The 20,340-nt window shown below is 43.6% G+C and overlaps 1 protein-coding gene across 1 annotated transcript in view; it reads left to right on the plus strand.

The window, feature by feature from the left end:
• The window catches only part of syngap1a (synaptic Ras GTPase activating protein 1a), a gene marked incomplete at both ends in the record, with an annotated part of 173,778 nt that overhangs the window by 132,405 nt on the left and 21,033 nt on the right, over positions 1 to 20,340 (plus strand). The window contains 6 exons of the mRNA XM_080531626.1: positions 6,122 to 6,216; positions 14,408 to 14,529; positions 16,318 to 16,471; positions 17,617 to 17,715; positions 17,867 to 18,106; positions 18,990 to 19,325. Of these exons, the coding sequence (XP_080387752.1) occupies positions 6,122 to 6,216; positions 14,408 to 14,529; positions 16,318 to 16,471; positions 17,617 to 17,715; positions 17,867 to 18,106; positions 18,990 to 19,325 (1,046 nt within the window). The remainder of the gene's footprint in view (positions 1 to 6,121; positions 6,217 to 14,407; positions 14,530 to 16,317; positions 16,472 to 17,616; positions 17,716 to 17,866; positions 18,107 to 18,989; positions 19,326 to 20,340) is intronic.

The following is a 20,340-nucleotide window of genomic DNA, read 5'->3' on the forward strand; positions in this document are numbered from 1 at the left end:
TCGTGAATACCAAATCTTCTTACATTTTGTCTTAAGAATACATTTTGTTCTTAAGAACAAATTTTTTCTTAAGAACGCTTTGTGAATCCGGGCCCTGGGGCCGGATTCACCAAAGTGTTCTTAAGATAATTCTTAAGACAATTCTTAAGAAAAAAGATAAGATGTTCCTAAGAATGTTCTTAAACGCTATTCACCATTTTTTTCTTAAGAATTGTCCTATGTCTTAAGAAGTTCTAAGTTTTCTCACTTAAGAAGTTCTTAGATTTTGAACTGTGATTTTTACACCTGTGTGTGTGTCTCTCTCTCTCTCTCTCTCTCTCTCTCTCTCTCTCTCTCTCTCTCTCTCTCTCTCTCTCTCTCTCTCTCTCTCTCTCTCTCTCTCTCTCTTTGAACTTATGAAGAACTTCCATCTAAAATGTGAATATAAAATAAATAATAGTAAGGACATTGTTTCAGTTACTTGGCCTACTTAAATAACATGTTCATAATGATTAATTAAGTAGTATACATCAAATACAACAACTGCCTCCTTGATTTACTTTCTGAGTACATTGTGGTGTAATCTAGGAATAGGCTGTGACACAGGCTGAAAGGCCCATTTCAGTTATATCTCAAACATGCTGTATGTGATAGGCTACATTCACACAAAAATACTCTGACCAACTTGAATTAACAAAATGTGTTAACACATTGTCTAGGGCTAAACTAAATATTAATAAAATCAAATAAATCCAAATCCCCCCCCAAAAAATCTAATAAATGCAATACAAAATTGTTCAAGTAAAGGGCTCTGCACACAGCGTGCGATTTCTGTTGCGCGTCAACATTCCATTTTGAAGTTTGAATGGAAGTCTATGAGAACATCGCATTTCAACACACGGCCCCGATTTTAATCGCACGGCGAAAATTTGATTCCATTCATTTTGAATGGGACAAAGCACACGGCGTGCGAGTTTTGTCGCACTGTCAAATTTGTGCTTTTTCCCATTCAAAATGAATGGAATCGAATTTTCGCTGTGCGATTAAAATCGGGGCCGTGTGTGTTGAAATGCGATGTTCTCATAGACTTCCATTCAAACTTCAAAATGGAATGTTGACGCGCAACAGAAATCGCACGCTGTGTGCAGAGCCCTTAAGACTTCCCTTTCACTTTAGCTGCTTTAAGACAGGTGAGAGCTTCTCTTAAAGTTAAGAAGAAATTTGAGAAGAAATCTAAGAACTTTGTTTTGGAGAATCTCATTTGTTCTTAAGTTCTATCTTAGGAAAAATCTTAAGAAGAAAGTTAAGAAAAAACTAAAGTTAAGATAAGATTTTCTTCGTGAATACCAAATCTTCTTAAGTTTTGTCTTAAGAACAAATGTTGTTCTTAAGAACAAATTTGTTCTTAAAAACGCTTGGTGAATCCGGCCCCTGGTTGTCATAAAACCCCCATTGTTAGAGGGCATGTCCTTGCAGGCCCAATGCAATTCATGGTATGTGTGTATTGTTGTATACCTACTAACCACAGTACATATATGTCTACATGTATGTTTCAAGTAAAATATACTACATATTAAAGTTGGAAAATGAAACAAACGGAAGAGGAAGGTTAAATAACATTTATAATGGGTAATGTTTGTATCCTTTAATATACTTATATTTTACTTATAATATACTTTAGTTTAAAGATGTTCACCTTAAACGTCCAGTATGCAACATTCAATCTTTCTAAAAGATTCATAATGGTTGTAATGACTATGTTTAATCAGTAGTGATCACGGAATGAGATCCCTTGAAATAATTATTTCATTTACAAACACAGTTTTGGTACGGAAAAACCTACCTGACACTCAGTTTGCATGCATTAAATGCTTCTATTGTTGTAACACTTATGGCGCTACCGTACCGTACCGTACCGTGTGAGCCTGGTTTGTTTTGCTTTCTCCACTGCCAACCGAGCCGTACCGGCCCGGGCCGTTTTAGCTACCCTTCGGAAGGGATAGCGAAAGGTACTTTCGAGCCAGGCTGTGTGTGACGTGTGACGCTGCAGACCGTTGATTGGTCAATGGAAATCGTCAACATCGTCATACCATGTTTATAGAGTTCACTGCTAACTGCCATTTTTAAATACAGCATAGGTCAGAGAAACTACTTCTTCAGCCATTACCGCTTTGCACATCCATTCTTCCCATGAAGGTGACCGGCGAGGCTTTCTTGAGTCTGTGTGTGTGTGTGTGTGTGTGTGTGTGTGTGTGGGCATGCTTTTTACAGTTTGTATCCATCCTAAATAGCAGCACATTTTCAAGGTCTGATATTTTTACCTAAGCATTGTACCAAGCATCGTTAAATTGGTCAGATATATGACAGCGGGGATTTGTTAGATGCAAGTTGGAGAGGATAGACGAGAAAAGATAGAGGGTACAGAAAAGAGGGGAGGAGGCAAGACAGACAACTCAAGAGAGGAGGGGGAGCTCACCACTGGAATTATGTAAAGGAGGGCGTGGGAGTGGAGAACAGATAATAGAATGTGGGATCCTGTGTATTTATAGCACCTTAAGTATCTAAAAGGCTCTATTGGGGAAACTGAGGAAGATTAAGCCTTTATTAATATTGGGAGGAGGGGGGGGGTTAGGGGTTCCTGATAGTCAAACGACTATCAAAATGGAAACTATACGGTACATCATTTCGTGTCAAGTCTCCCATGACAACAGAAACAGAAATAACGGAATGATGAAGTCTCTGGTGTTTTAGTTATGTAAGTGACAGGTAAGACAGGTTCACTACAGTATGCTATTTTAAGCCACAGTTTGTCATTTAGCCATCAAATCAGATGTATTGATTTATTTGTATAGCAAATTCTTCTTCTTCTTCTTATTCTTATTCTTATTCTTATTCTTATTCTTATTCTTATACAGATGCAATACAATCCACTACATATAAATAAAAACAGAGCACACACATTTTTTCCCCCCGATCTCTGGGAGATGTTCTTGTGAGGCTGGACAACAGGATGTCTGTGGCGTACATAAAGAGGCAGGTGAGATCTCAGTCTCTCCCCCTCCTTTAGCATTTAGCAGATGCATTTATCCAAAGCGACTTACAACAAATACACTTGATTAAGTAAGTGAATCATCTATCCACCAGTCGTAAGCAGGAAAAGTAAGTCATCTATGCTCAGGCCTGGAGCACTCGTCATGCTAGAAGAAGGACGTTTTGGGGGGGGGGTTTGTTTTGTTTTTGACACTGGGGAAACAATACAAGGGGGTAGTAGATGTCTCAGGAGGGACAGTTCAGGTGTAGCCTGAAGAGATGGTTCTTCAGTCTATGGTGGAAGATAGGAAGTGACTCTGCAGTCCTGACAGCCGTGGGAAGCTCCTATCTTTGGCACATTCCCTCCTCTTTTGGAGCATGCGCACTATTGGCCCACGTCCCTCCCAGGCCATCTCAACCCAGGCACAGATCTACTCCTGAGAGGAAACCCTCTAGCAAGAGAGTCGTAATGGCGGCCAGTGAGGTAGTCGAAACCATTACCATAATTCAAGATAAAAGTATAAAAGTGTCAGTAGTGCAGGAAAGGCAAAAAAGATAAGGTTGCACTAGCGGTGCAATGTGATAATAGAGTTCACAGTAGTAAGGTGGCTTGAGCTTAGGGTTGCTGTCGTCCTGTGGGGGAGGGGGGATTGATAGTCAATTGACTACAGTGGGCTTGTTCAGGGCTGGACTGGGACAAAAATTAGGCCCTGCCATGTGGCTCAGACCGGCCCAACACAATCGGTCCGACACCGCCGATCAACATGCTGGCAGTCTGTTGAATATACCATTTGTAAAACCCCCTATAGAGCGGAGTAAGTGACATGGACAGCAAGTATACCAATGCAAGTGTGAACCAGTGTACTCACTCACTGTTGACGTACTCCACGGTGATGAGACATGGCTGCTGTGCTGAGCAAACAATACCCATACTCAATACTGTTAAGTAGTTGTATAACAAAAAGCTCTGCAGTCATAGGAATAATTTCAATTATTTATTAAAATGTTAAATACAAACAATATCAAATATCACTCAATATAACACCACTGTAAAAAAATTGCAGACAATGCAATAGGGAAGAGAGAGAAAGACACACACTGTCGTCCCACTTGTATGCTGCCTCGTTCTCCACATGCCTGTAGCTCAAGCCCCTCTTGCCTATCACCTTCACCACATCCACAACACACTCCAAAACCTGGCGTTTCTTTCTTACTTGCTGCCTATGAGCAGACATCTGACTGCCAGCAAACTTGCTCTGGATATCTCCTTTTCTACTTCTTAGAAAATAGGCTTCAGCACACTTTCGGTGTGTAGCACTCTTTTCATGCTCCTCCACATTCTGTTGCGCACGTCTCCATCCTGTCATTCCAGTAATACATTTTCTGGGGTCAGTGCTATTGCCAAATGCCATACAGACAAAACAAAACAATGTATGCTGTTCTTCGCAATATGTGAGCCACTTCCTACTGGTGCCATCTGCACATGTGAAATACTTTTGTGCCGCTGTATTTTTGGTTCTCTGCTGAGGGTGGTAATCTAAAAAGTGATCTAGCATGGAAGGCTCAGGACAGGCAAAGTAATTGAAGTCCTGAACGTGGCACTCTGTTTCCTCTGTTTCATCTTTTTCTCTCTCCTTTTCCTCTCTTTCCCTGACACTCTGCTTTTCTGGGGAGGGCAGCAGCAGCTCAACCTGGTTCAACAAGACATGGACAGAGAAGTAAACTAACTGGTTGTCAAAATCAGCAAAGTTCTCATTTACATGTACACACAGGCTGCATGATTGCATTATGTTACACCAGAAGCCCAGTCATTTCAAATGGAAGGTTGCAAGACAACATTATTGGGTTGCAGCAGACTGCATGAGTTTTATTTCTCCATGCAATAAAAAGCATTCATTAGTTCTGAACTAGGCTAGTGTAGATTTTTTTTTAAATATTTTTATTTTCAAATAAAAAGTATTATTAACACCCATTGTTGGTATTGCATTTATGTCAGTGACAGTGATACCTCAACTTGCTAGCTAGCAACAAAATAGAAAGTCACAAAATGCAGAACACCCCCATCTAACGTTAGCTATAGAGTCCACAGCCAAGCAGCACTAACGTTACACCACGAGAGAGATCACTGTGTGTGCATGAATTCCAGCCAAGTCCTGGTGAAGCGCAATGCAATCATGCTGCCTGTACGGGTTAGCATAAGTCATAAGACATTCTCTGCTGCTGCTCCCTTAATCTGGCCAATGCAAGCGACTAACATAACTTTGCTTTTGTAAAACCAAGTAACAACATTGCTTACCTCTCTAGCTGTGTCCTCTGTCTCCTCCTCAATTGCTAACGGCACATCAGTGCTAACGTTAGTTAGCGGAAAAGATGTTGCTGTGGCAGCCACAGCTGTAGTAGGCCTAGCCCCCACAGTCGATGCAGAGAACATATCTGTCCGTTTCTGACATTTTGAGGCATCCTCTGCTAGCTTCTTACTTTTTTTCTCCCTAATTTTCTGGGCACCCCCTTTCACTATCTTATCTACGGACATGACACTGCACTTGGGTTGTCGGCCGAGGGATCAGAGTGGGGGAGGGGGCCGATGGACAGCAGGTGTGTGATTGGGCCAGCCCATGTGTTAGTATAAACGGGTGCCGCCGCTTGATTCAGCGCTATTTTGGGCCGCGCTATTTTTTTGTTTGTTTTTGGGGGGGGGGGTCAGGTCAGATATAGCCAGCATAATTAGATCTCAAAGTATACAGTATGTCTGTGTTAGAATTTCAAAAGAAACACACATACATTCAGGAGGGCATGCCAGTAGCCTTTACAGGGGTGTTGAAAGGTCTTTTGAACAATTTGAGTCGATTTCACCCTAGCAGGGTTGCGTCTGGTTCCCCTACTTCAGGGATAGTAACCTTCTGTGTTTCTGATAGTGTGTGAATCAGGATCAGATTGCTGTTTGTGTGACTCGAGGGTGTTGAGCAAAATAACTGTGTGATTTCATAGCTTCAATTATTGATTGAAATATCGTGTTAATCTCTCTTGTTTCGCTTTCTGTCTCTATTTTCCCTCTCTCTCTCTCTCTCTCTCCCTCTCTCTCTCTCTCTCTCTCTCTCTCTCTCTTTCTCAGAGCACGCACGCTCTCGCAGGAAGAGCATTGCCACTGCGAGACAGCCAAGCATGGAAACCCCTCCCACTGCCCCCCCACAACCCTTCAGACAACCTGTGAGTACCCCTGCTGCTCTCTCCAATGCTACCCCCTCCACCCTTGACATTCCCTAAACCTAAAGTTCAAATCAACTTCCCCTTTTGTGTTTGTTGGTATGATAGCATCTCCTGTAAGCCTATTGATTATTGAATGAATGGTCTTTATTGTCATTGCTATAGTACAGGTACCAAACAACGAAATTTAGGAGGGGTGGCTCCCCTGGTGCTAGGAAAGAAAAAAAACAAAAAAAAACACAAGAAGGGAAGGAGCTGGTTTACATAAATAAAGGCTATGTACACTATCCACTATACTATACTGTACAGATAGACGACTAGGGTTGTCATATTGCACATAGTGTTATTGCACATTCATTTGAAGTGTCGCAGTTTGCAGGCTAGAAATGTACATATTTGTGCCTCAGCACTACACCTGATTTTTTCAGTCCAGCAGCTGCCATCAATCCGTCCAGATTGTCCAGGACCCAGAACCTAGGTCTTTGCAGTGTTCAGGGCCTGGATGGCCCTGGGGTAGAAGCTGTGCTTCAGTCTGTTTGTCCTTGCGGCCATGGTCCTGTACCGCCTTTTCGAGGGCAGCCGGGTAAAGTGTTCGTACCCAGGGTGGGTTGGGTCTCTGGAGATCTTGGAGGCCTTCCTGAGACAGCGTGTGTTGTACAGCTCTTCCAGAGAGGGGAGGGGGGCGCCGGTGATCTTCTGGGCTGTTCTCACGACTCTCTGTAGCGCATTTCTCTCCGCGGTTGTGCAGCTGGAGAACCAGTTGCAGATGCCGTAGGTGAGGATGCTCTCCACTGCGCCGCGGTAGTAGGCCACTATTATCTCCTGCTTGATGTGTTCCTTCCTGAGGACTCTCAGGAAGTAGAGCCGCTGTTGTGCCTTCTTGATGGTGGCTGTTGTGTTGTTCTTCCAGGACAGGTCATCCTGTATGTGCACCCCCAGGAATCGGAGGGCTGAGACTCTCTCCACGCTCTCTCCGTCGATGAGCAGGGGCTGGATCTCGGACTTTTTCCTCCTGAAGTCCACGATGATTTCCTGGGTCTTTGACTTGTTCAGCAGCAGGTTGTTAACCTTGCACAGCTTGCTCAGTTGCTCTACCTCATCCCTGTACACCGCCTCGTCCCCCCCCGAGATGCAGCCCACCACGGTGGTGTCGTCTGCAAACTTTACGATGGAGTTGCTGGGGTGGACGGGGGTGAAGTCGTAGGTGTAGAGGTTGTAGAGGATGGGGCTTAGCACGCAGCCCTGGGGAGACCCAGTGCTGAGTCTGAGGGCTGTGGAGGTGTGGGAGCCCACCCGCACCCTCTGGGGGCGGTCGGTCAGGAAGTCCTTGATCCATGCACATATAGAGTGTGATAGTCCCAGGTCTAGTAGTTTGGTCACTAGCCAAGGTCACTAGCCAAGGTCACTAGCCAAGGTCACTATTGCAAGGAGGGAAAGAAGTGCTATCCCTGCATTGCTTACTTCTACTCGGGCCCCCTAAGATCTGCAAACACTGAAGGCGTCTGGACCATGGCAGTGTTCTCCACATCAGTCTGGACGACTGCAGTGTGTGCAGATCTTAGGGGGCCCGAGTAGAAGTAAGCAATGCAGGGATAGCACTTCTTTCCCTCCTTGCAATAGTGACCTTGGCTAGTCAACACTTGGTTAAGCTCAGTTGACTCGTCAAATGAGGTTTCATGCCCTGGTCACATCCCTTATAGACTACTGCAATGCCATTCTCTTTGGTCTTCCACACTAATGTCTCCATCAACTCCATTGACCATATCACTCCAGTTCTCCAACAACTACATTGGCTCCCCATTAAATTCTGTATTTAAGATTCTCCTTCTCACCTTTAAGGCTCTCCATAACCTAGCACCTTCATACCTCTCTGAACTCCTTCTTACTCACACTCCCTCCCGTAGTCTCAGATCCTCCTCTGCCAACCAACTTGTCATCCCTTCTGCCCGCCTGACTACTATGGGATCGAGAGCCTTTAGCCGTTCTGCTCCCCACCTCTGGAACTCTCTGCCACCTAACATACGCAATATTGACACTCTCTCCACTTTCAAATCCAGTCTTAAAACATATCTTTTCACAATGGCTTATTTGGTTTGATCTACTGTATTTAGTTATCTCACTTTGCTTTGTTAATTTTATAATGTTTTGATATGTGGTTTTAACTATGTCTTGTTAAGGTGTCCTTGAGAGCCTTGAAAGGCATCCATAAATAACATTTATTATTATTATTATTATTATTATTATTATTATTATGACGCTAATCAGAATCAGAATCGCTTTTATTCCAACTTACTGTACGAGTACACAGTAAGGTTTCTCAACATTGACAGCATTGCATTGCAGCATTCCGATACAGGGGAAAAAACAGTAACACAGTAATAGTAAGCAATGTAAGTAAGCAAAAAAGGAATCCCACAACGACGAGGAAATAAAGTGGCCTTTTGGTAAAGTGGTCATTTCACGGTGGCCACAATAGTGCAAAAAATCTGTTCAGATCATGATGTCACATAATGCAATCCAACACAATACAGCATGGCGGCGAACACAATAAACACAGTCACGGGTCTGTGGATCTGTGATCTCCTCAAGAATAAAGGGGTGAATTTGGAAGGGCATTCGGAAGACAAACATTTTGTGGATTATTCTGATAAAATAATATTCTTTTGAATAGACATGCCTCTCTGAAAAAGGAACAAAGGCTTTTCATTCCATTTCTGTTCACATAACATTTATATTACGTTTGTTTCCCTACTCACTTTGCTAACAAGACACTTTTTTAATAACACCCAGGAGAGTTTGAACTGTTGTAGCCATTGGCTTTCATTTGAATAGGAAATATATACAGTGCAGTTCCCTGACTAGAAGTGTTGACAATAAGATCAGTAGGTTTAGGCCTACACTTATTTTCTTTGTAATACTGACTTTGTGCTGTGGTTGTGGATGCAGCTTTGCACATCTCTCCTCACTTTTAATGAAAAAAAGGTTGTCATTGCTGGAGTATTTTATTATAAGAACCCTTCCATAACAATACCCCAATTTTGGCTGCATCACCTGTCAATGGTATAGAGCAGTGTTTCTCAACCCTCTCCTCGGGGCGCCCCAGCCGCTCCACATATTTCATCTGTTCCACCACCAGCTCACCTGATTCTACTAATCAAGTACAAATCATAGCTTTGTACGTGATCAGTTGAATCAGGTGAGCTGGTGGTGGAACAGATCAAATATTTGATCTGTTCCACCACCAGCTCACCTGATTCAACCCCTAATTGCTCCAGGGTCGCCTTTTATGGCTCTGACCCCTTGTCTATAGAGCATTGATCACCAACAGGCGGCCCACCAAAGCTTCCCATCCGGCCCATGGAATATTTATGTTTTAAAAATATTCATGAATTTAGAAAATGTGAGGAAGGAAATACCATTTAGAACATGTAGGGCGCGTTCGTAAATTCGTCTGAGCACACACTGGATTCAACGTCATCATGGAACCAAGTAATTTGATTGGACTAGAGGCAGTCACATGGACGCTCTGATTCTCTCGGAGCATAGATTCATATCAGGGCTGCCAAGTCTCACGCAATCACCGTGAGACACACGCATTTCAACCAGTTCTTACTAGGGTTGGGTACCGTTTGGGTTTTATCCGGTACCGGTACCTAACCGATACTTTAAAAACGGTACCGGTACCAAAACGGTACTTAATTCGGTACGTTTGATTTTTTTAAATGACATATATATATATATATATATATATATATATATATATATATATATATATATATATATATATATACTGTATATATATATATATATATATATATATATATATATATATATATATTATAATAACACGGTCGACAACATTAAACAGCTTTTCACTTTTTTATTGCTGAGGCACAATATATATTGGTTAAAATTTACACTCAAATTAAAATAAATGAAAATAAAACTCCTGAGCCTTGGGGACTCCATTAAGCTGGGGGTGCCTATCGTTGGTACTGATGTCGAATACGAGTACACACTTGTTCGGCAGCCCCTCAAGGACATCAGAATATTCTTAGAAAAGGGATCTAGTGAAGAGGCCTGCATAGCCCCCAGAACCAAGAAGACCGAGAGGAAATATAACTCTGATGAACTGGAGCCCTCCACCTCGTCAAAATCCAAACTCTGTTGCCGCTCAGCTACTACTACTCCCCTCCCCCTCTCTGGTCCATGATGACGATTGATTTTTCAGACACAGTAGTAGGATAAGGACATATCTACATGATATATACATGATCTGACACAGTACCCGAATATCAGGAGATCCCCGATCATGTTGTCCACCTCGCAGAGACGCAGCCACACATCCGCACTACGTCATCAACAGACGCGTCGAATCCTGGAGTGCACTGTCCAATCAAAGGCTTGCGTTCGTAAACTCGCTCTGAGAGCGTCGCAGCGCACACTGGGCCTGACGTCATAAGGGGAGCAAGTCATTTGATTGGACAGAAGGCATTCCACGAGTGGTGATCAGAATTCCAGAACGAGTTTACGGAACGCACCCATAAGTCGAGCTTCGCGTTATGCCAACCCGCTAGCGGAAGTTGCTATTAGCAACCTTCTCGTTATCCTTCCGTACTCGCTGCTTTCACTGAGTGGAAATTTAACAGGCGATGTGACGTCACGAGTCACCAGTTGACACCGGAGCGAGATAGAAAAGTACCGAAATGAGGTACCGAAATCTCCTTTGCGATTCGGTACGGGTACATACCGAATGTAAAGTAACCGGTACCTACCGGTACCGATTTTCGGTACCCAACCCTAGTTCTCACGCTCTCACGCCGCATCTCTATTTCTCACGGCGAGAAATAACAATTTGTTTTACCGGACATGAGTTTCGTGGCATCTTTCTGCACGCGCGTTAACTTGAGTCTGCAGTCGAAGCGGCAGGCGAGTGCTGATGGAAGAACCTGTGTTCACGATGCAAGAACATAGCAATCAGTGTTGCCAGATTGGGCTACTTTTGGTCACACTGGACGGGTGGATTCGGCATCTTTTAGACTGGTTGGGCTGGACATTGTCAATTCCGTCTGGCAACCGTGGTAGCAAAATATGTGCATACATTACAACATCGTATCTGGACTGGGTTGCACCAATTTGGCGTAAGTCTTTACTAAATGCATTTGTTTCTCTACTGTAACATAACCAGGTACATTAATAATAATTGTTAAAGGAGCATAGTCTACTACTTGCTACTGAGATGCTAACCCGACGGATTGTCCGGTTGACGCGCCGTGCGTCCTAGTTTGATGTGTTGCTGTTGGTTATATAAGATCCGTAGTCGTTGGTTTGCTGCATAATAAACATTTATTGTGTTACTTACTATGTGCCATATCAATGGCTTAATCACTGGTACAAACAATAACAATAACAAACTTAGCGCCCTTGCGGTCAAACCTATTTGCCTTTCCGGGGTCAACACCTGACGACAACAACAACAAATGTGCTACCTGATATACCTGCCTCAGGTATTGTGACAGCGCCACCCCATGCCCACACAGTGAATTACAACACGTATCACAGGACCATATCTGGCTCCTACAATAGTAATAATAAATAGTAATTGCAATTTACAATACAACAATTGGGGGTCCCTCAAAAAAAATGTGACCGGGCTACGCGCGCACAAGATCAACCACCAAGGCCTCATTCTGACCCAGGAAAACCCCTGGTATGTACTGTATAACATGATAGCCATCTATGAGCAATGCACTGTATATAAGATGATGACCAAGGGTCTTTCTGCTGCTGACCAAGGGGCTGAGTCCTGTTGATGGGGCCCAATTATCTTTTAGACTCTGTAGGCTACTGTATTTGTTCATTAAGATTTCATAAATATGATATATTGTCTGAATTTTTGTCTTGTTTTATAAAATGTTAATTATTTTCATTTCTTGTGCTGGTTTATTATGAACAACATGTAAAATTGCAGGAAACTAGCACAAATAATTGGGTGGGAGAGAGGGGCCGCTGCCGCCAAAACGTGCACAGTTTTGGGTCGCTCCACCGCCAAAAAATCTCACTCCAAACTTTTGGTGAAACAGGCAGCCCTGTTCATATCGTTCTTCCAATGCGGGAGGATTCAGACCTAACTCATTCACAAAGCTGCAACCTTGCTTCTAAATAGCAGTGGCAAAGCTGAAACAAATTCCCGTCTTTTAAATGGAATGCGGCAGACGTAGCGCCTATTTGCATGCAAGAATGGGGACAAACTCATATATCTCATTTAACATTTCGTTGTTGTTTTTTTTCACATACTCGTAGGCCTATTTAACATGGTGAATATTGTATCAGGGCTGCTTTGTTGTTTCACCAAAAGTTTGGAGTGAGATTTTTTGGCGGTGGAGCGACCCAAAACTGTGCAATTTTACATGTTGTTCATAATAAACCAGCACAAGAAATGAAAATAATTAACATTTTATAAAACAAGAAAAAAATTCAGACAATATATCATATTTATGTAAGTCTTAATAAACAAATACAGTAGCCTACAGACTCTAAAAGAAAAATTAGCCCCATCAACAGGACTCAGCCCCTTGGTCAGCAGCAGAAAGACCCGTGGTCATCATCTTATATACAGTGCATTGCTCATAGATGGCTATCATGTTATACAGTACATTCCAGGGTTTTTCCTGGGTCAGAATGAGGGTTTGGTGGGTGATTTTGTGCGCGCATAGCGCGCCCACATTTTTTTGGAGGGACCCCCAATTGTTGTATTTGTATTGTAAATTGTAATTATTAATAATAATTATTATTATTAATGTACCTGGTTATGTTACAGTAGAGAAACAAAAAACAGTTACCAAAACTGAGTATTTACTAGCTAAGATTGGCAAAAGATTGGCGTGGTGCAACCGAAATTAGTAAACAACTAGTTTGAAACTAACTAGTAACAACGAGGGGTTTAGTAACTACTAAATGCCTGCATTTAGTAATGACTTACGCCATATTGGTGCAACCCAGTCCAGTAGGCTACCAGATACGATGTTGTAATGTATGCACATATTTTGCTACCACGGTTGCCAGACGGAATTGACAATGTCCCGCCCAACCGGTCTAAAAGCTGCCGAATCCACCCGTCCAGTGTGACCAAAAGTAGCCCAATCTGGCAACCCTGCTTGCTACGTTCTTGCAGCTCGCGTGAACACAGGTTCTTCCATCAGCGCTCGCCTGCCGCTTCGATTGCAGACTCAAGTTAACGCGCGTGCAGAAAGATGCCACGAAACTCATGTCCGGTAGCTTTCTTTCAAGGAATTTCAAAAATAAAAGTCCCGTAAAACAATTGTTATTTCTCGCCGTGAGAAATAGAGATGCGGCGTGAGAGCGTGAGAACTGGTTGAAATGCGTGAGTCTCGCGGCGATTGCGTGAGACTTGGCAGCTCTGTTGTATTGTTTTTCAACAGCTACCGTTTCAGTGCAGATGTGGCATACATGTTTTGCGTTACTAAATGTTGGCAATCTGAATGCATACTTTTTGCGTTTTTCCACATCAATTTTACGCTTCAGGTTCTTTGAGAGTGACATTTTGCTTGATTGATAACTGAAAATTATTACAATGAAGTGAAGCCAAAATATCTTGATCGCCCCCTGGTGGCTGGCTGCAGTATAGGTGTCAGGAGTCTGTTCACACTGATAATAAGCCATTAATGACATAAATCTTGTAAGAAAGTTAAAATATTAAATAATATTATGCTAATTATGCCTAAAGAAAAATAAATAAATAAATATAAGTCCGACCCCCACAATGTATGCTTAAAAATTCTGCCCCTTGGACAAAATGTAGTTGGTGACCCCTGGTATAGAGTATATTTGTCACTGGATTAGGTTATCGATGCTTGCCAGATTTATACAAGACTCTAGGAGACTGGCACAAAATGTTAAATTAGGCCTACTACATATAATAATAGTTTACAATATCAGGCTTAGCCCCAGAACAGGCCCTTGCCATTATGTTTGAGACTTCAAAGAGGTTTATCTGCATCAATTTCAGGGGAGAGACTGTTGGCATAATCCACTGAAAAGAACATCAAAGTACAGCACAGCTTTCTCTGTAGCCCTATACTCCCCTGTAGTGGTCACTTGAAGGTAGCACAACTCAAAATATGGCTTTGTTTCAACCTGTTTCCTTTCTCCTCTGCCTTTGTTGACATTGCAGAATTTCCTCAGTCGAAGGTTGAAGGGCTCCATCAAGAGGGCGAAGAGTCAGCCCAAACTGGACCGAACCAGCAGCTTCCGCCACATGATTCTACCCCGTTTCCGTAGTGCTGACCAGGAGAGGTATCTAACTTCTCCTTATCCGTTATGTGTAAACTCCACTCTCTATTCTACACCTTGGTTTCCCGCCAAAGCAATGCTTATTGGTCTTGATCCACTTCCTGGTTACTTCCTGGTTACCCAACGTCCTATTGTTACCAATGCAGAAGTGCTGTTATTAGTGGCAGTCTTCTTCCGGTGTCCTTTCCATTCTGAAAAAAAAGTGGACGAGACCATAGTCTTTAGAATGGGAAGCTGTTTCTGACACACACATTTCACTAGGTGGCGCCTCTTGTAAATGAGCCTGCCTCCTACACAGAAAAATAGCTTTATACTAGCTTATCCTGTTGTGATTTTGACCCCACCTGTGGCTCTTCTAGTGTTAATCATCTTTCAAGCTATCCAGGGTCAGATCTGGCTGATTTCCCCTTTACTGATCAAAATGTGCCAGATAGATCTGATCCTGGAACAAAATGAATCCAGATCATTCTGATATAGATTGAATGTTTTATAACTGGACCCTGAAGACAAGATTTAGAACAAGCGGACATGCCAATTACATGTCATGAGCACTGATAACAGTGCTAACACATTTTGTGGATATGTGTGTGTTTGACAGTTAAACGATAAAGCATAGCTATTTCTATAGAATGATTTACCTTTTTGGGGTTCCAAATGCTACTAACAATAACAGGAAGTAGATGTTATAGGGGCATGATAACAGGAAGTAGATGTTATAGGGGCATGATAGAGGCGAACAGTAGCTTCATTTCCAAGCTGCTGCCTATTAGACCTTGGTTGAAATAGTGTTCAAATGATGCTGACACATGTTCTGCCCGGAACGCCCTCTAATCCATAGTGAAAATGTAAAAGAAAAATGTTTTCTGTGCAGTGAATGTTTGTCCTTGAGGATGGAAGTTGTGCATGCCTGCTATATGGACTCTGCTATATGGACTCTGCTATATAAACTCTGCTATATGGACTCTGCTATATGGACTCTGCTCTATGCCCTCTGCTATATGGACTGCTATATGGACTCTGCTATATGGACTCTGCTCTATGCCCTCTGCTATATGGACTGCTATATGGACTCTGCTATATGCCCTCTGCTATGTGCCCTCTGCTATATGCCCTCTGCTATATGGACTCTGCTATATGGACTCTGCTATATGGACTCTGCTATATGCCCTCTGCTATATGCCCTCTGCTATATGGACTCTGCTATATGGACTCTGCTATATGCCCTCTGCTATATGCCCTCTGCTATGGACTCTGCTATATGGACTCTGCTATATGCCCTCTGCTATATGCCCTCTGCTATATGCCCTCTGCTATATGGACTCTGCTATATGGACTCTGCTATATGGACTCTGCTATATGCCCTCTGCTATATGGACTCTGCTATATGCCCTCTGCTATATGCCCTCTGCTATATGCCCTCTGCTATATGGACTCCCCTCAAGGGAACTTACAAGATAAAGGTTAATAAAAGAAAGTGAAAATGTGATTAATGGAATAGCCTCTCTCTCTCTCCCACCCTCCCTCCCTTTCTCTCTCTCTCTCTCTCACTCTCTCTCCCACCCTCCCTTAATTTCTCTCTCTCTCTCTCTCTCACTCTCTCTCCCACCCTGCCTCCCTTTCTCTCTCTCTCTCTCTCTCTCTCTGCCACCCTCCCTCATTCCCTTTCTCTCTCTCTCTCTCTCTCTCTCTCCCACCCTCCCTCCTTCCCTTTCTCTCTCTCTCTCTCTCTCTCTCTCTCTCTCTCTCTCTCTCTCTCCCTCCTTCCGCCCTTCCCTTTCTCTCTCTCTCCAGGACCCGTCTGATGCAGAGTTTCAAGGAGTCGTACTCCCATGAGTCTTTGCTCTCTCCCAGCAGTGCAGCGGAGGCCTTGGACTTGGCTCTGGATGAGGACTCCATCATCAAACCGGTTCACTCCAGTATACTGGGCCAGGAGTACTGTTTTGAGGTACAAACACTGCCTTCAGAAGAAAATCAGTTTAAAACTACCCCTCCCCCTTGATCCCTCCCTCCCTCCATCCATCCATCCATCCAGCTGCTTCTCCATACACGTGTCCTTTGGCTCCTGTACAAATTCTCCATCTCACCCTGTCTTGATACACCAGAATTTGTAATGGCAGCTTCATGTATGATTTCTATTTATGGTTTATATCAAATGCCGGTCGAGAGAGGACGCTGGCGTTGCTTGTTCGCCGCTTCTCCGCCCGAAATCTAGGTGTAATTGCAGTAGATTGTCCTACAAAGACACTTAGATTTAGATTTAGTAAATCAAAAAATTAATTAGACCCCTATACTTTCTTTTATAAAATGTTTTGTTTCTTTTTATTTTACTTCTCGATCTTTTCAGTTTGTAAAGCATCTTTGAGTGTCTAGAAAAGCGCTATATAAGTCGAATGTATTATTATTAGTAGTAGTATTATTATTATTATTATTATTATTATTATTATTATTATTATGTCTCATGCTGAAAGGGCCTCAGCTTAAAGGCGTTGGTCACAAGGCAGTGTGAACCAGACTGTTACAGGGGCTTTAATTCCTGTGTCCTCTTGTTCAGAAATGTGGCTTGCTAGCTACGCCATAACCTTATCAGACAGATATACTGAGTACTAAGACAAAAATATTCATTGGTGTTAGCTCCCATAGCTAATTCCCAGACGTTTCATAGGCTGACACAGGCAGGTTCCATGCATTACAATGAGCTGTTCTCTGATTTGTGACAGTAGCTGGTGAAAGCGGCAACAAGTCAGCAGCCCATCAAATGTTCAGACTTTTATTCAGATGCAATGGATTCGGTGAGTAATCCCCACTACTCTACACTAACTAGGTAGTAGTGGGGATTAGGCTACTCACCGAATCCATTGCATTGCAATATTTTGGCTTGACTAGCGAGTGTGTCATTGATGTTCAACAACGTCGAAATTGATTTCCATTTTTCTGAATAAAAGTCAGAACATTTGGCCGGTTGTTGACTTGTTCCCGCTTTCACCAGCTGCTGTCACAGTTCTACTTCCACCAGCCTCCCCTGCTTGTCAGTCAGTCACAGGCTGCTAACGCTCAGACAACCCGTTGACTAACGTGTGGGTTTGACTGCAGGTGACTACCATTTCAGGGACAAAATGCTTCGCCTGTCGCTCGGCCGCCGAGAGGGACAAATGGATCGAGAATCTACAGAGAGCTGTCAAACCAAACAAGGTAAACACATACAGAGGATATCTGACAGTTGTTAATGTTTGGGTTGAAAGAATACACAGTAAGACTGTAAGAACACACAGTAAATATTACATCTCAGAATCTCTGCATGTAGAATTGACCTTTCTGGCACCGAATTGTCTCCAATGTTCAGGACAACAGCCGGAGGGTGGACAACGTGCTGAAGCTGTGGATCATTGAGGCCCGAGACCTCCCGACCAAGAAGCGCTACTATTGTGAACTCTGTCTGGACGACATGCTTTACGCACGGACCACCAGCAAGCCCCGCACGGACACCGTCTTCTGGGGAGAGCACTTTGAGTTCAACAACCTGCCCGCCATCCGCTGCCTGCGCCTGCACCTCTACAAGGAGACGGACAAAAAGAGACGCAAGGTGTGTGTGTATGTGTGTAGGTGTCTGTGTGTCTGTGTGTCTCTCCCTCTGTGTGTGTGTGTGTGTGTGTGTGTGTGCGTGTCTGTGTGTGTCTCTGTGTGTGTGTGTGTGTGTGTGTGTGCGTGTGTGTCTGTGTGTGTCTGTGTGTCTCTCTGTGTGTGTGTGTGTGTGTGTGTGTGCATGTCTGTGTGTGTCTGTGTGTCTCTCTGTGTGTGTGCGTGTCTGTGTGTGTCTCTGTGTGTGTGTGTGTGTGTGTTTCTCATCGTTGTCTATACATGGAGTCGGAACCTCCCGGTAGTGGCTTGAAACATGGTGGCCACACCTCCCACCCCAATGACCCCCTGAGCGGACAAAACCCCTGGTCTCCCATAGGCTTGCATTGAAACGGACCGGTTTTGAATAGGGGGATTTCTAGCCAATTTTAGATATTAAAAATGCCCATCATTTGTTGTGTGGCACTTTGTAATGCGAGCAAACCGGGAAATAACCCTGATTTAGGATTTTATATTGTTCACCATCACCTTCAGAAAGAGCCTGAAGAGAAGAGCCCAGTTTGCAGAGAAGCTTAAGTCAACAATGTTGATCAAGAAATCATCGATTTCTTTTTTGTTGTTGTTATTTTTGAGTGGGACTGGAGCAGAAATAATATTTGTCATTTTATTAGACAGATGTAGTGAAGACAGACAGGAAAGTAAGGAGAAGAAGGGAGAGAGGTCATGTCAGCAGGGGCATGGGCCGGACTCGAACCCATGCCGACATGGGCATATGTGTGCACTGTAGACTGTGGTGCTAGACCACTGGACCACCCCAGGCCACAAAATCATTGATTTCTAATAACGTTTTCTATTCTATTCTCTTCTTCTATTTCTTAATCCTAACCCAGGAGAAGAGCACGTACCTGGGGCTGGTCAGCATCCCCATCTCCAGCATCACGGGCAGGCAGTTTGTGGAGCAGTGGTACCCGGTGATCCAGCCCAGCGTCTTAGCCAAGGGCGGCGGGGTAGGGGGCGGCAAGGCAGCCAACGCCTCGCTCCGCCTCAAGTCTCGCTACCAGACCATGAGTATCCTCCCCATGGAGCTGTACAAAGAGTTCGCTGAGTACATCACCAACAACTACCGCACGCTGTGTGCCGTCTTGGAGCCGCTGCTTAGTGTGAAGAGCAAAGAGGAGGTGGCGTTCGCTCTGGTGCACATCCTGCAGAGCACGGGGAAGGCCAAGGTAAGGAATAATAATAATAATAATAATAATAATAATAATAATAATAATAACAATAATAATAATAATAATAATAATAATAATAATAATAATAATAATAATAATAATAATAATAATAATAATAATAATTCATTGTATTTATATAGCGCTTTTCCGGGGCTCAAAGACGCTGACAATATGGGGAAAACTGAAAACACAGAAACAACAAGCTAACAGATAACATGAGCACATAGAACACAGAGTTAACGAACAGGGAACAATTAACACAGCAATGTCCAGTGGGGGAGGGGGTTAGGGGAGATGGTTAGGGGTAGGGGAGGTTGTATGCATGGGAGAACAGGTAGGTTTTGAGGTGGGATTTAAAAGTGGAGAGTGAGGGTGAGTCTCTGAGTGGTTGAGGGAGAGAGTTCCAGAGGCGGGGTGCAGCTCGTGAAAGTTTGAGTTTGGAGGGTGGGACAGTGAGGGGAACAGTGGATGAGGATTGGAGGGTACGGGTAGGGCGGTGGGGGAGAAGGAGGTCAGTCAGGTAAGGGGGGGGGCCAGGCTACGGAGGGCTTTGTATGTGAGGAGGAGTACTTTGAATTTGATAGGTTCTTAGATGGGGAGCCAGTGGAGAGATGGAGGACAGGAGTAGGAAGCAGCTGGGGAGGAGGCTGGCCAGTGGTAGAAGTCGGAGGAGGCTGGCTTCCTCGTAACGCACGGAACGCAATGAGGAACAGTGGAGGTCGGAATCGGAGGGCGGGCTCTTACAAGGCATGGGATGGAATGAGAAATGGTATCAAACACACCGTTCCTCATTCCGTTCCATGCATTGCAAGTGAGCCTGTACCTCCACCAGCCTCCTCTAGAAATTTTTTTTGCTGAAAGCGTTTTCGAGAATGATGAGTGTACTTGTATGTATGCCGGAAGTAGTTTTTATATAAAGACACTACATCAACATTGCTATAACTGTTGTGATTGGATTCCAAGACCAAGTGGCCTTTTTGGCTAGTTTTGGGGTCATCAATTACTTTGAGTT

This window comes from Nansenia antarctica (assembly GCF_963989245.1).
Source record: "Nansenia antarctica genome assembly, chromosome: 5".
Lineage (NCBI taxonomy): Eukaryota > Metazoa > Chordata > Actinopteri > Argentiniformes > Microstomatidae > Nansenia > Nansenia antarctica.